Source organism: Mugil cephalus, chromosome 5 (genome assembly GCF_022458985.1).
Source record: "Mugil cephalus isolate CIBA_MC_2020 chromosome 5, CIBA_Mcephalus_1.1, whole genome shotgun sequence".
NCBI classification, from domain to species: Eukaryota; Metazoa; Chordata; class Actinopteri; order Mugiliformes; family Mugilidae; genus Mugil; species Mugil cephalus.
In genome coordinates this window covers 24,445,746-24,461,570 of record NC_061774.1, presented here as the reverse complement: position 1 = coordinate 24,461,570, position 15,825 = coordinate 24,445,746, and the positions used below count along the sequence as shown (strand labels likewise).

Genomic DNA, 15,825 nt, shown 5'->3' with positions numbered 1-15,825 from the left:
GCTCTTATCTCTTGTTTGGAAACTCAATAAAATTTTTGTTGTTTACACGAAATCACGAACGATAAGGGAATCGATAAAGAATCAGATCGATAAGCAGAATTAATAATGACATCGGCATCAATAAAATGTTATCGATGCCCATCCCCAGTGCCAACTTTGATTACCCAAGAACAACACGGCTCAAAGTGATTTCAAAGTCTTGGCTTTCAAAAGAGACCAAGAGCATGTATGAGCTCCAAAATGTCCATGAACAGCATTCAGTTTACTTTGGGTATGTCCTAAATAGCTCCTAATTTTGTTTTTTTGCAAAAGGGCTGGAATGATAAGAGGTTCGTTTGCCATTCTATTGGATCGACATTGAGGCTGGTGCACAGACGCTGTGATTGAGAAGAGACTTCTTGAAACGTTAAGAGTTTATTGCCTTAGTAATGGCATTAATTTCGCTATACGAGATAACCGTCTAGGATGCAACGTCCTGTGTTATTGCATATCCATATGATGCTGATAGTCTCTATAGCGGCGGCGTCATAATGATCATATGAAGTTTTGAATAAGGCTGGAGGGCACTGAAGGCCGAGGTTCGTCTGCAGAATGCGGCTGCGTGGTCATCTTTAATTTTGTTGCTTTTTCGTGAAGCAACTTTCAGCAGTGGCCTTGAAATGGAAATGCACGCTGTGGATTACAGAGGAGGCTTTCTGCATATTCCAACGCCGCTGCTGAAGGCAGCTGCCGTGGATGAATCATTACAATGCCTTGCTCAAAAACAGTAAAGAAGTGGGTATCCCCTCCAACTCTGTTTAAGCTGATAATCCCAGCCTCTGCACCACCGGCGGGCCTCGTAATAGTCTTTTCATGTAACAACCAGCTCCTCCATCTCCATGTTTACAGAGCGAGATATTGATCACTAAAACAATACATAATGGGTTTGCAGGAATTGCTGAAAAATCCATTTTGCCACATCGATTGCTGTAATGAAGATGAATGCTGAATCACTCAGTATGAAAATGGCTTGTGCATTTGCAACCTGCCTTTTTCTTTTTTTTTTTTTCATACCGTACCATAAAGAGACTCTTTGCCTCAGACCCCAAAGATTACCATGTGTTTTCATTCACAGCCATTAGAGCTCTGTTTGTGATTATGCAAATGAGAAAACATGCAGGATATTTAATCAGAGCGCAAATTTGATTTCATATGAAAGATTGCCGGAGGGCGGGGGCCTGTTCGCGTGATGTTGAGCAACAAAATTATGCTCAATATTTGTTTTCGCGTTGGGCCTCCACTCGGACACGGCGCGGCTTTATAGGCTTAAGGTTTGCCTTGGTTCAGAAGCTTGTAGTTAACAGCGCTGCAGAGGGTTTGATTATCTTTTGTTCTCCCCAGAGATGCTGAATAGGAACTGCAGTTAATGGGAAGCATTTCCATATCAGCAGCAAAGCACAGCAGCTTGCGTTTTTGCATTTTTATTATTGCCGTGTCCCCTGCACCAAATATCTAAGTGCTCCGCTTTCTTTTGTTCCCCAGCCGAACAGCAAGAAAATGGGCTCCTAATAATTGCACATAAACTCGGAGGATGCCTTTGTGTTGTTGTGTGTGCGCCAATGCAGATAACTGGTGATTAAACTGAATGTTACTCCAGAAGCACGAGTGAACTGAAACTAATAAAGCTTGTCAGTCAATAAAGGAGGTCGGCCTGTTGATCAAGCTCAGAGATGTAGAACACACACTGACATTCAGATTTTCAAAGAGACCGGCTTCATTTAGTCATTTGTGACCTGGGTCAAGGAAATGTTTCTGAATGTCATTCAACACCAGCTCAGAAAAGAGTCGGCGTATTCATTTTGCATTAACATTTGACAACCTACCAATCCATGTGCATTTCTAGGTAGAAGCAAATCAGGAAATGGGTTTATGTTTAGAATTCCTAGAAGAATTGAAACAAACATACACCGATCATGCATAACATTGTGACCACCTTCCTAATATTGTGTACGTCTCCTTTGTGGGTCCTCTGGATCATCCCACAGATACATGATCAGTTCAGGATGAAGTGAATTTAGAGGCCAGGTCAACACCTTGTGTTGTAGTTTGTTGTGCATCAGGCTGGATCTTGCTGGGGATGCCTGCTGCCATCATGGGGTAGTGGTCTCTACAGGAGGCCTGGTCTGGTCTAGATAGGAGGTACATGTCTGACCAACATCCACATAAATGCCAGGTCCGAAAGTTTCCCAGGAGAAAGCTGAACTATCACAAAATGTCATTTACTTCTGTCAGTGGTCATAATGTTATGGCTCATCTATGCAACCCATTAAATTGGTAGAAACTCAACTTTGTAGCACATACGCCTAAGCACTTTTTGGGGGCAGTAACTGCAGGTTTGAGGGGTCTCAAGTGAACCACTTCACGTTGTGGTCATTCTTAACGCCATCTGGGTTATGGCCATTTAAAGATGAATTCTGCACAGACACGTTTTAATTCATAGTGTCAAATACTGCAGTTAGGAACCAGGAACCAGACGTCCTTTGGCATCAGTTTCAAGATGCGCCCTCCCGTGGCAACGTTGGCTGGTGAAAGAAGACACACGACATTTGGTCCGTTCCTTTCCGACTCCACCATTTGGCACTTAACATCGCAACAGCTGGGTTAAGAGTCATTTCGCAAACTCTGTATGTCAAGGACACCTTGTGAACATCTCTGCAATGCCAGTGTGTTGCCTTGGGAACGGGCTGGCTCATTAAATTTTGGACTTACTCATATTCCAAGAGGACGACATTAAAACCCAATCGAGGACGGTGGCAACCACCTAGGCACAGACGATGGTATGCTTGAATTCAGGGAGATGTCTCGATATTGGCTTAGCTAGCCGACCCAAAGCTAGCCAACCCAAATATCCTGCACAAAAAGACATTTAATCAGGATGCAATAAACTGCAAATAAATGTTGTATTCTGAACAGATTACAAAGGTTTGAGCGAATCCAACCATTCAGTGCAAACGTATCAAGTCAAGAAAAACCGACTTTAAGGTTCTGAGTGTACAAATTTTATTTAAGATAGAAAGATACAAAGCAATAGCAACAAATTTGGACCTTAATTTAGCAATTTGTCTTATAATTTATGCAAATACATGGTCCAGGACTACTAAAGGTAGGTTGAGGGCAGAATCACATCTCCGTACATACAGTCTTCCTCCAAAGCGAGATTGTACAAGCTCCCAGATGCCCCCTTGTAGGCACTCGTCACAATCTTCAGCCAGCCCTTCTCACCCTGTGAGAAAAGTCTCAAGGTCAGACGGATTATTAAAAAACACCGACTGAGTTCGTTCCAACATCCAAGTCCTAAATGTCAAGTTTAACAACCACTGAACCGTGCACAACTTTGAGGCCGTTAAGTACCACTGTACGCGATGACTTACCCATGGCTCTCCCCAGGAGTTGCGCACAATCCAGTATTCTGTGCCATTTTCTTGCCCCCACCCGGCCACCGACACAATGTGGTTAATGGTGGGAACTTCCACATATTCAGAGTACAAACCCCCAGTGTATGCGTCGAGCTTCTTCGTGGCCATGATTCCACAGCTGAGGGAGGAAGTGAGATTCAGTTTGCCGTTAATAGTAGAAAACATTTGATTAACCAGCATTTAGACTGGTTCACCATTTGAGCCAACACATTTCACTTGCACAAGCCATTATTTTTCCCCACTCTGGCTTAAATACCTAATTGGTCCTCTTGCATAGATTTCAGCCATCATTTTATCCCTTCCACTAATGACTCCAAAGTCACCCACTTTCCACAGCGTGAAGTTCTGCACAATGTTGCACTCCCCAAAAGTTGTGCAAGTCCCACATGCATTGAAAGGTTGGCATTCTGGAAAGAAAAGATAAACTTTTAGTATTCTGATCTCACACAGTAATGAAAACTCAACTTGCTGTTGCTCGAGTTCTCACTCTGGTCAGTTGCCTGGTAGTTGTTGCAGGTCTCGTCAGGGATGCCGTGGTTGTGGGCGTACTCCCACACCCCTCCGTGGTCCCCGCCGTTACAGGTGCCAGAGTCGGCGCAGTCGAGGACGTGCTGGACGGACAGATAAGCCGACGGCCAAACTCCTTTCCGCTTGATGTTGATGCGATCTATGAGGCAGAGGAGAGATCTCCAGAAATTACAGATTTGTTTCAGAAAAGCGAAACGCCAAGTAATTATGGGGGATCCCATCTGTTCTTTTGGCATGTGATTTAATTAGAGAAAATAGATTTCTTCACATGCTGCCCATTAGCACCAAATATATTTTGTGAAATCCACAACACACTTAAACTATGGAAGGATTATGTTTTAAAGGCCTACGTTGTTTTTTGAAACAATAAAAGCGTAATGGCTGCATAAAAACAAAGCCGCAGATTTCAGGTGAAAGCTAAAAATAACTACATATAAATCAGTTAGCTAGCTAACATTACTCTGATATGCGTGTAGAGATTTCTGCAGATGACATGCCTTGTTCTGTCATGCCAAACATGACGTCAGAATAAGGTTCCAAAAACATTTTAGCTGGGATTTGGTAAACCAGATAGAAATCATACTTGGCTGCTCTTGCACTAAACACAGTAACGTCCTCATACATTCTTACTGTGAAAACAGCAACTTCTGTTTGCAAAATATGAAAAGGCACTTTGGTTTCAGTTTTCAAATTTTTATTTTTAGAAAGAAAATTAAAATAGACCATTTTTTAAAAAGTTTTATCCCTTCCTCGACACGGATAAAGAAAAATGTTGTGAATTTAAACTTTTGAATTTTAAAATTTTAATCAAATAACCACTCTTTTTTTTTTAATAATATCCTTTTCTGAAGGAAAACCCAATGACCAAAACATACCCACAAGCAAGGGAATAATTTTCTCCAACCTGGAGGAAAAAAAAAATAATCTCACCTGCCATTGAACTGGTGCTGCCGTGAGCCCAGCAGGAGCCACAGTACTGAGGGATGTGCTGGTTACGAGTGGTGCTGGCGTAGTTGATACCGTTGACATTCCTCCAATCCCAGGACTTGGGCAGCTGATTGAGGTTCAGGAGTTCATGTGGACGGGCCTCGGTTCTTGGAGAGACAGTTTTGGGTCGTGTTAGAGTTTAAGAGCAGTTTGTAAATGCACAGCATACAACTCAGTAAGGGAGGAGTGCAATAAAAATCACAGCCAGGTTAAGTCTGGAGCTCCTCTGAGCTTCATCTTAAAATCAGCCAATTTAAAATAAAGGAAGTTGGACAAAATTAAAATAAAATCTTTTCATCTTAACACTGCAAAGTTGACAACTTTCACCATGAAGAAAAAAAAAAAAAAAAACATCTTCAGAGAAGGATAAAGAGTGGTTCCCAACCTATCACCAGTCATTGTGTTTTCTGAGACTGACAATTTGGAGCTCATTTCCCCCAGTTGTCTTGAATGCAGCAATCAGCTGCAGCTGGATCTCAACCAAGTTTTCCAAGACCTACCCTCACCTACCCCTGATTGACTAGTGATGTTAGTTTGGAGACTGAAAGCTGCATCAGTATCATTCCATTGGTAGGTGAACTGCTCCAACCTGGTAATATCCTGCATCACCATTGTATTTTTGTTCTAAATGTTTTTTATTCTTTTGTTTGTTTGTTTTTTTAAATCACAAATGCCACACGCCAGAGATCCAACACAATGCCAAAATACTTGAAAACCTGCATCATACATGTAGGGAGACACAACCAATACAGCATAAAAACTGGGGCCTGGTGAAAACTGATGAGTTTTGGTGCACCCCTCTTGGTGAGGTGCAGACTCCAGGTTGGGAACCACTGCACTAAAACACTGCTAGCTCCCATTTTACTCATTATTTGAGCCTACGTTTGAGCCTTGGGATATACAGCATTAGCCCAACAGAAGGAAAATCCCCAGAAATAATAATAAAAAAATTGAAACTCACCTCACCCCAAAGCTTGGTTTCCTGGCCACGGGCTTGTAGCAGCTCGGCTTATCGCTAATAAAGTGCCTTGCCGAAAGAGTGTGTGCAAAAAGGACAAAAACTAAAATGAGTAGCTGAACCATGTTGAATGACAGCACGTGAAGCCACGAGCCGCACGGGCAAGGACTAAGTAGCCTGTGAATCAAAGCGAGAGCGAACCTGCTGTGCGCCTTCAGTCAATCAGCCTCTATTGATCACACCTGAGAGCAGCGGGTTATAAAGGAGCCAATGGAGGAACAGATTCAGCTGGGTCACACTGGCCCTAGTGGAGCTGCTGAATGCCAGACTGTGAATGATTTTAGTTCCTGGTTTCTCTAGTCAATTAGGCTTATGTGTTAGTTTATATGAGCTGTCCCTCTTTTATCTGTGGCTGTGTCATGTGTATCTGTTGCTTCTGACTTCTCCTTTCCTTTCTTTTCTACCCTCCTTTTTCTTTTCTTTTTTATCTCTGTCTGTAACCGGCCAGCCTCAATCAGATAAGTCGTCCCACATGAGCAGGGTTCCTGTCAGTGGTTTCTTCCTGTTGAATTGAGCTGAAATGAGTGACCTGCTGTTTTTGAAATAAATTAAAACTCTTCATGCTGTGGAAATGTAACGTCTTCACCTTTAAATATTTAAAAACAGTTGGATGTATGGATGGATTTTACACTTACGTTGATGCTCATATAGATTCATATTTGCATTTTTAATAGTGATGCGTGAATCGATACCGAAATGTCGATACTTCCGATACCAGCTCTTTATGCTCTAAAATCGATTCCTAAAATCACAATATCGACACTTTCTGCCTCCTGCATGATGACAGTTTAGACAGACTCCAGCGACCCCGTGACCCTAGTGAGGATAAGCGATAGTAGAAGATGAGATGAGATTCTTTTATTAGCATTTGAAGCAGCATTTTCACATATTTTTTTGCATTAGCTCGACTATATAGTTAATGAGGCCGCTACCTCAATATACATCCCAGTTTAAAATAAATATATGAATTAGTCTGATGTTTTGTATTCTTTATGATTTGAAATACACTACTTTTTTTTTTTTTAGATTTACCGGACACATTAGGATGTATTTACATAATATATCGGTATCGGATCGGTATGGCCGATACCAGCCTGAATTTTACTCGGTGTCGGATCAGAAAGAAAATTGGTGTAATCGGACATAACTAATTTTAATCATATCTGCATTCTGTGTGTTTTATTGAGATCAGCTCAGCAGCTCAGACTCCCGGAGGAAACTCTTTTTTTTCGTTTTTGCATCAAAAGCAACTGATTGAGGTGACTCCCGGCCGTCTCCTATGTGAGGTTTTCGAGGCATGTCCAGCTGCTGCTAGTGAACCCCGGGGTTTGCCAGAACATGCCGGAGAGATAATGTATCTCATCTGGACCGGCCGTCCCCACGGAGGAGCTGGAAAATGTTGCCGGGGAGAAAGTTGTCTGGAACAACTTGCACGAGCTGCTGCAACGGTGACCCACTGTCAGAGATGGATGGATGGATGGATGGATGGATGGATGGATGGATGGATGGAAGCGTGCATGAGGATTTTTATTTATTTTGTCTTGCAACAATTAACTAAAAAATAACCTGAAAACATTTTGAGAAAACAGTCTGGTATTATTTTCTTTGTGGACTGTTTCGCTCTTTTGTTACCAAAGCAACAATGGCAGCCAAAATTATATAAAAAAATCAAAAAAAAAAATCAGTGTGATTACAATTTTGTACAATGTTGAGGATATTGATATTTTCTGGAGCAGCTACATCTGGGAATCAAGCTGATGAGGTACCAATCTTCAGTTGAGTGAGCTGAAGAACATAATACACCATAATTGCAATTTTTTGTGATTCAGAGTGTATTAATTTAAAAAAAAAAAAAAAAACATATCAAAAGCTTATTGACGCACTGATCCTCGACAGAAGCTCATCACTGCATTGCTTCACTCCCACATGTCACTTTGTGTTTTTGTTTACGCTGTTGCAGCCTCTCTGTGATAACAAAGGCTCTATCAGGCTCCACTGTGAGACCGCAAACAGAGCGCGATGCTAATTGACTGGCTGCCATCCTCTCCCATCTGCAGGAATAGAAAGTCATATTTAATGCCTTGATTAAAATCTAATCCCTCCATGTGAGTCGGAGATGAAAGTAATTTTCATGTAATGGAGACTATTAATATTTAGATATAGAAAGGAAACCAGATCCCAGATTCGCAATCAGCTGGAGGATGGTAAATGATATCTGCTGCCAGCGAAGCCTGCAATGCAAATAAGTTTGACTCTGTTCCCGCTGACATTTTACTTTCTTCTCTCTTCTAAATGTCCGTTTATCTTATTTCGTCTTTTTCTCTCTGGCTGTATTTCTCATCGTAACGAGTCCCCCTCAGCTATCAAGAATTCAGTTTTTATCTCTTGGGTGACGCTCTTCTCATCACAATGAATTGCAACATAAGGTGATATTGACAAAAAAGAATGCAGGCTCCCTTTATCCCAGCTCTTTTGTGTACTTTAGGCCTCCTGGCTCTTTTTCAAAAGTCTGGGCTCTTGGCTCCAGTGACGTAAAACATGCTTCGTGCTACAGTTACAGTCGTGTGCTTCCAGCCGTGGCAGAGCTTGACTGGCCTTTAGAGAACCCCGACCTACGTGATGTTACAAATACTGTGATGGATGAACAAAAAGCCGGTAACAAGAAAACTAGAGATTAATATCCATAGAGTTTAGGATTGAGATATTCTTTAACCAGAGTTTTGGCCATGTAAATATAACGTTCTACATATAAACTACCATTGCATGAGATAAAACTGTAAAAACAAAGATTGCTTGTAACCCCTATAGAGGGTATGCAGTGATGTCACTTCTGGTCAGGGCCACGCCCCCTGATACACTGTGAAATATATCAGTAAATACAGTGAGACTGGGGAAAATGTGGATTATCAGATCAAATTAGGGACAACTGGACTCAACAATGATCCATATGAACTAGTATGGATTGGGAAACGTGGATTAGTCTCAGTTTCAGTTAGTTTCAGGTAGTTTTAGGTCATTTCAGTTATGAAAAATGTAGCTAAATAAAAGATGCTAACGCTAAGAGCTTTGCTGAGAAGTAACGTTACAATACTGTAGCCTTAAAAGGATGACAAGGAGTGATCACAAATATTCCTTTTATTGTTTTATTGCTATTTATTGTAACATCTCACAGATCTCCAGAAGGTAACTTAAAGTTACCTTCACCTTTATCAGAAAATACAGCATAAATTAACATCACCTGACACTAAATGAGAACCACAACACCAGGTTTCCAGCTGTTTCTTCACAATGCAGTGATCCATTTACTTTTCTTTGGGAGATATCTGTAAAAATATATCTCTGCTTTTCAAATCAGTTGGTTTAGTCAATCACACAACTGCTCTTTCCCAAATTTTTAAATTCATTTTATATTTTAGACGCTATTAAAACCTATGATTAAATCTAATGCTGCTAATCTCCGAGATCAAGTGTCACTATTTGTCGCCCAGTAACCATGCCGTTACCATGGAGACTTCGCTGGCTGTGACATCACGTGCATTCCCTCCACTGAGTTGACGCAGAAAGTTTGCATGCTTTCCCTCTGCTTACAGTTGTCTGGCTCTTTTAGAGAACGGCAGACTGTAAATGCCATAACTTAATCACATAACTAGCACAGGTGCAGTCCATTTATACTTCAGTCTGGCTCACTCTCTTAAAACGCTGTGTCTTTTTAACTAGTTGGGTTCACTTTTTTTCCACTTCCTGTTTCCTGTATCTCCGAGCCTCCTCAGTTAATCTGTCCTCAACGTGTTCCATCTTTATTCATCCAAAACAATCAATTTGAAAATTGCAAAGATGGAGAAGCAGTCAGAAATACGCTAAAAAAAATATGATAATGCGATACTACCAAGCGGACCAATCGCAGCTCTTCACAGCACATAAGTTACATTTCTGTGGAGGTGCATGTCGGTTTTAGATGCCATGATATGCATAAGGTGTGAGCCGTATAAGTCTAAGTCTATAGATCAAGGAAACGTTCTCAGGTCAAATGCGGTCTCCAAGGTCCACCTATGTATGAACGCTGAGTGCTTTAAACTGATTTATTAGATACCAAGAAGAAGTGTCCTAATTCTGTCTAATGTGGTGATGTTGGCAAGCGCCTGAGCTCTAATGTGTAACCAGTGGTCTAAAATACATGTTCACATTTTTTACCATTTAAGGGCAAGGAACCATATATGGTAACTTCACTACTTTAATTTTATTCATGAAAAAAAAAACATTTCGAAAGATGTCACTCTGGGGTTGGATCTAGAATTTATAAGTATTTCACTGAGACGCCCTATAATGGGTTTTAATAGATGCAGAGAGTTTGCAAGCTAAGGCTTAGTGGCTAAGCTAACAACTTCCCATTCAGCTTCACATTAAAAGATCCTTCAAAAAGAAGACAGAAAAAAATAAAAGTTGGATTGACGTAAAACTCAGCAAAGATAGTATCTAAAAATATGGCTCAAAATCAATGGAAAACTTCCATCCACTTGAGATACATGGTTCTCTTTAGTTTGCAGCTTCAGGGTGTAAATAACCTCAGACACATGTTGCAGGTGGTGTTTTTATTTCTGCTTTCTGTTTTCTTGCTTTCGGCTTTTTTTTTTTAGGAACTGCTCCACGTGGAAAATCATGGGGGGAAAACAAAAAAAATTCACCAACCATCAGATCCAAGTTAATCGATGACTCATTCGCCGACATGAAGGCTTGTTAAAGGGGCATCAGTGTGATATCTCCATGATTAGCGTCGTTAGCTGCCTTCATGAGCGTGTCCCCTTCCTCATTAACGTCAACAACATCATTAGTGCGCTCGCTAGCCAGGTGATTGATTTGTGTATGTGTGTGCGCGCATGAACTGTCGGTAAGTGCTGCATGTCTGCGTGCGCACGGGGAGGGGATAATATCCGTGTTCAGTGATCTGTGTGAAACTTGGAGGTCAGTTGACTTTCTTTGGCATTTCCTCAGGAAGAAAGCTCACCCCCACATATTCTCCACTCACCTGTCATGCACCCGTCACGAAGGAGTGAAGGTCAGATAGCTGGACAGTTTGCTCTGAAGAGCAGCCAGAGGCGAGTCTCTGCGGGCAGATTGCAATCGTATTTGTTCATTCTGTATTGATAGAGAAGAGAAACATGAGCAGCCAAGTGTTTAAGGTCAGCTTTAAAAAGCAAAAAAGGAAATAAAACATGTGGATTTGTTTCAGTTTTCCCTTGGCAATTGGCTGTTTACACATAAATCAAAATCCACCACGTTGCCGAAGTCGACTGTATAAGGGCAAAGCAGTGCGAGATTATATAACAGTTTGGTGCCTCACAAATTCTAAATAAAAATAGCAGAAAAAAGTAGATGAGCTAAACACAAAGCAGTCTTTTCGGGCATAGGTCTTCAACAGGGGTGAAGGGGGTGACACTATATATATATATATATATTTTTGTCCCTTTCAGTCTCCTTCTGTCATTCAGCGATACAGTTTATGCCACCCTATGTTGCACAAGTTTGAAATTTAAAAAAATTGTATTTGAAAAGCTTAATATTGAATGCAAAATGATAATAATGATAATGTATAGTTATAAAAAGCAGTAGGCTGAGTTTAATATAGAACACATATTGTAGGTAGGGGGGTCCCTACTTAATCTCTCCATCAGTTTTGGGGTCTGAAAAACGTTGAAGACGCCTGTTTTAGGGTGACAACTGTAACAACGCCACCCAAACAATAGTTGGCGCTGTGACTTTTTCGCGTGTTAATTTTTGTTTCTACTTCCTGCTTTACTTTCAACAATGGCGACCAAAACTTTTGCTGTAGTTTAGCTGGAGACAAACAATACACAAAAACACGCTATGACCAAGGGGACCAATCACAGCTCTTGCGCTCTGCGTTGCTGATGGTTCCATTTAACTCGGAGGTGGGAAGTTGGCACTGGGGATGACGTCACACCTGAGTTATAGGCATTACAGGTACAGAAGTTGGAAAACAAGATGGCCGTTTCAAAAGAGCTAACCTTGTCCAAATATAACTTGGTGGAACCTTTGGTGTATTCAATATTTACATGTTTTTAGTGCAAAGTGAAATTGAAGTTTTTTAAAGAATATTGATATTGATATTAACTAATATTAAATGAGGATGGTGTTTCACACTGTCTTACCAGGCTATTGTTTTTAGCCATTGCTAGCTGACATGGGCTTGTAGTTCCCACATAACACTGAAATTACACTGTAACAGCATTTCAACATATTTATATGGAAAAATACTGTCTGTACAACTAACTTAATGCAACAAAACCTAATCAGAAGTGCTAATAAACGTAATATTACAGCAGCTTCAAATTAGTGTTTACACACATGGCAGCCATCTTGGAAACTTGGTAACTTTCCCTTTGGGCATGAATAAAGTATCTATCTATCTATCTATCTATCTATCTATCTATCTATCTATCTATCTATCTATCTATCTATCTATCTATCTATCTATCTATCTATCTATCTATCTATCTAAACTCAACTCAGAGTTAGCAAGGATTCTCCGAGTAGGAAATCCGACTTCGGCGATGTTCCAGTAGAAAATTCCAACTCGAAACCCATAAATTCCGTCTTCTAAAATAAATGTACAAATGGAACGCACCATTAGTTACATTTCTGGGGAGGTGCATGTCAGCTGTGGTGCTAGGGTCTCCGCTGTCGCCATGGATACATCGTCAAATTGATGCAGAAGCCAAAACTGCCTATTAATCTGGGTGCATTACAGTTCTCTGCTCATTATGGTGTTCTTTTAGGAAAAAGAGTCAACTAAACTTTTGCACGGCAGACATTTTGACTCGTCAAAGCAAGAAAAGTTTTGGTTAAGAATGGCTCTGTTCCATCAAGTTCCCCATTTCACCATGACATTGCCAGCATATGAAATACCAGAACCATACAACACAGCAGCTACTGTCAATGTGCAGAAATTGTACTTTAAAAAAACATTGGCACTGCTATTTTTTTGTTTGCAAGTTTGAAAAACAAATGTGATCTGGGTTTATGAAGAATGATCCAATGTGCAGGTATTACAGCAGCTCATTTTTCACCGTCGCTCTGCAGGATGTTTATCATTTTCTACAATAGCAGCCTCTCCAGTGTTTCTGTTTCATCTCGAAATAGTGAATATTGTAGATGGTAAGACAGAAACAAATGAAATATGACTTAATACAGCATTCATTTAATGTAAGAAATGGCAAATACTGTCATATTGTCGTTGTCAAAGATGGATTTGGGTTGTTGCAAACTCTTTGACTGAAAGGCAGACCCTCTGCAGAATGAGAGCCCCTTTGCAGCTGATTTCATCATTTGACTTTTTCAAGGCAAAGAAATAAAAAATAAAATGTGAGATAATTTTAGTTGGCCTCTGTGAAAATTTAACCAACTTCAAGGTGACATTATCTTAAAAAAAAAAAAGAAACATGACTTAATTGAAAGTGTCTGATTAGTCCAGAAACAGGGGAACGGGTTTCATTAATAATGCAGAAGGTTTCACCCTTTGCTCCGTCACAAAGTCTCGATTTTAAGACCGAGCGCTAGATTGAACGGCTCGGGTCATTATTTGCAGCGGAGACCTCTTGTCGTCTCTCAAAAGCGGCCGCATTTTCCAGCTGAGGAGATTTCAAAGGCTCCGTACCGAGCTCCTGCCTCTCCAGTGGAACCACCTGTCCACCACCGCCACCAAATCCCTCAGCCTTAAAGCTCACTGTCGGGGGTTTCGCCGACCCAGCAAGCCATTTCACATTCGATTGGCTCAAGAGATGCTAACAAAGCTGCAGCGATGACAGACTTATTAAGTACATTTCAGTCATTGCAGTCATAACTGGGTTTTAATGGGAATTGCATTAGAATATGCTCGGAGGGCTTAAACCTGAAGAACGGGGGCTAAGAGGAATCCTAGTGATCTTAAGCAGCCAGTAAAGGGATTAACGGAGGTTAAGCAGATAGGAAAACCAACACTACTCATCTTAAATCAATGCATTAATTCACCAAGACAGCAGTTATTAGCAGAAGATGGATACGTCTAAAAACAAAGTTGGTTTTGTTCGCAACAATGTTAAATTACAGCTTGACTTAACACTGGGATCAAAGACAGCCTGTGTCATCTGTGTGGCTTTTAGCATTGCTAATTTCAAGTTCAGCTTCCGTTTAATTTGCCAAAATCACAACAAAATATTCTCATGGTGTTTTACATAGTCGGGAGATAAAGAGAAACCCAGTCATCCTCCTTTGATCATTTAATGACAGTGGGGAGGTGAGCTGCCGTCGAGGGTAAAAAGCATCTTTTGCGTGTTTGTGCAAATTTAGTTGGTATGCATCGTAGACATCTTGTGAGGATTGTCTTGTTGTTGTCGGTTTCCTTTTGAACACTGCTTTGCAGATCCAAATGAGACATGATGGAGGCACAGGGTGTGGGGGGATTATCATGTTAGGCATCATGGGGTCATGCATTGAGCTCTTTATGATTGTCTCATGCCGCTTTAAACATGTACACAATTTTACTTAGAATTACCCAAATTCTGGAAGTATTTCCAGTACTTAACTACACTAAACTGAGATAACTCTAGAATAAGGATTGCAATTCCAACACGTGCACACATCTAATAGGAGAAAGAAACATCTGAAGGTAGATTACTCTGAGTCCAGATGACCATGGTCAGGTCAACACCTTGTGCTGTTCTTCATGTTTTTTTGAGTTGTTTCAAAAACATTTTTGTGCCTGTGTTGCACTGGATCCTACTGGGGATGGCTGCTGCCATCAAGGCGTGTCGTTGCTTTGGGGTGAGTGTGTCCGGTCTGGTCTAGGTGGGTGCTACATGTCTAAGTAACATCCAGGTCCAAGTTTCCCAGCAGAACACTGAATTGTCACAACATCATCAGCATAATCTACTTCTCCTGTCAGCTCTCTGACTTTACCGAATTTGTGAAACCCTTGAATGGAGACTTCAATTTCCACAAAACTTAGATGTCAGGTATAGATGGTCTGAATTTAGATTTTTTTTGTTTTTGAAATAACACATTTAAAAGTGGGTGCACGCTTGTCTGAGTTCTTCAGCAGTTTTCTGTAGGCACCTAATTAAAATGTTAAGATGTGCTTTGGTTATCGCTGACTGTATTTTCCTTGCACTCATAATCTCTGACGTCCGTGTACGCTTCAGCCGTTGCTGTGGCGTTTTCTACCCTGGGCTCACCCATCAAACAGTCGGAGCAGGACTTTGACGTCTTCCTGTGGATTCTCTGTTAATAATGTTTGCGATTCTGGCCGAGGAGCCCTCTTTTCTGTTTGCAGCAGTTTCTCCCTCATTGTTGTTCTGTTTATTAGTCGCTCAGCAGCACCTCGGGGCTCGCTGTGTTTGTTTATTGATTGGTTGATTGGTTTGTTTACGTTTAAACACTTTTCCTTTTTTTCTCCCCCCCCTCCAACGCAAGCTGTTCAGGGAAATCACAGTACGCACTGCTCAGTTGTAGAGAACTGACTCAGAAGGGAAACACAATGTGCACTCATGCACCAGGTGGAGATGCCCGAATCAATACGGTTTTATTCTCTCCAATCATTCACCCTCGTCCGCCCCCGCCTTTTCCGCTACATCGCCTTAAAAAAGTGCTAACACTTTAGTTACTGCAAGAAATGTAATATGCATCTTGAAACGAACCTTCCTTCTTGCCAGAGGACTTTTTATATTGAAGCAAATATAAAGGCACTCATAGGCTGAATACAAGATGAATGACTATCATAATTTATTTGAGGCACAGAGCAGAAGCGTATCTTTGTTTGGATGTTATCTTTTCTTTTTACCTTTA

The 15,825-nt window shown here is 41.0% G+C and overlaps 1 protein-coding gene across 1 annotated transcript; it reads right to left on the bottom strand.

The window, feature by feature from the left end:
* Nucleotides 1–3,022: 3,022 nt before the first annotated feature.
* Nucleotides 3,023–6,090, bottom strand: LOC125008233 (cathepsin Z-like). Its single transcript, XM_047585379.1, has 6 exons — nucleotides 5,932–6,090; nucleotides 4,914–5,077; nucleotides 3,943–4,122; nucleotides 3,712–3,862; nucleotides 3,411–3,573; nucleotides 3,023–3,262 (listed from the first exon to the last, which is right to left on the bottom strand). The coding sequence occupies exons 1-6, from the start codon at nucleotides 6,051–6,053 to the stop codon at nucleotides 3,137–3,139; spliced, it is 906 nt and encodes a 301-aa protein (XP_047441335.1). The 5' UTR covers nucleotides 6,054–6,090; the 3' UTR covers nucleotides 3,023–3,136.
* Between the last annotated feature and the right edge of the window lie 9,735 nt (nucleotides 6,091–15,825).

Bases quoted from the DNA above. Each gene is read 5' to 3' on its own strand.
- LOC125008233 (XM_047585379.1), bottom strand. From the start codon at position 6,053: ATGGTTCAGCTACTCATTTTAGTTTTTGTCCTTTTTGCACACACTCTT. The intron at 5,078-5,931 runs GTGAGTTTCAAT...TGTCTCTCCAAG, and splicing joins AAACCAAGCTTTGGGGTGAG to AACCGAGGCCCGTCCACATG. The intron at 4,123-4,913 runs GTGAGATTATTT...TCTGCCTCATAG, and splicing joins CAGCACCAGTTCAATGGCAG to ATCGCATCAACATCAAGCGG.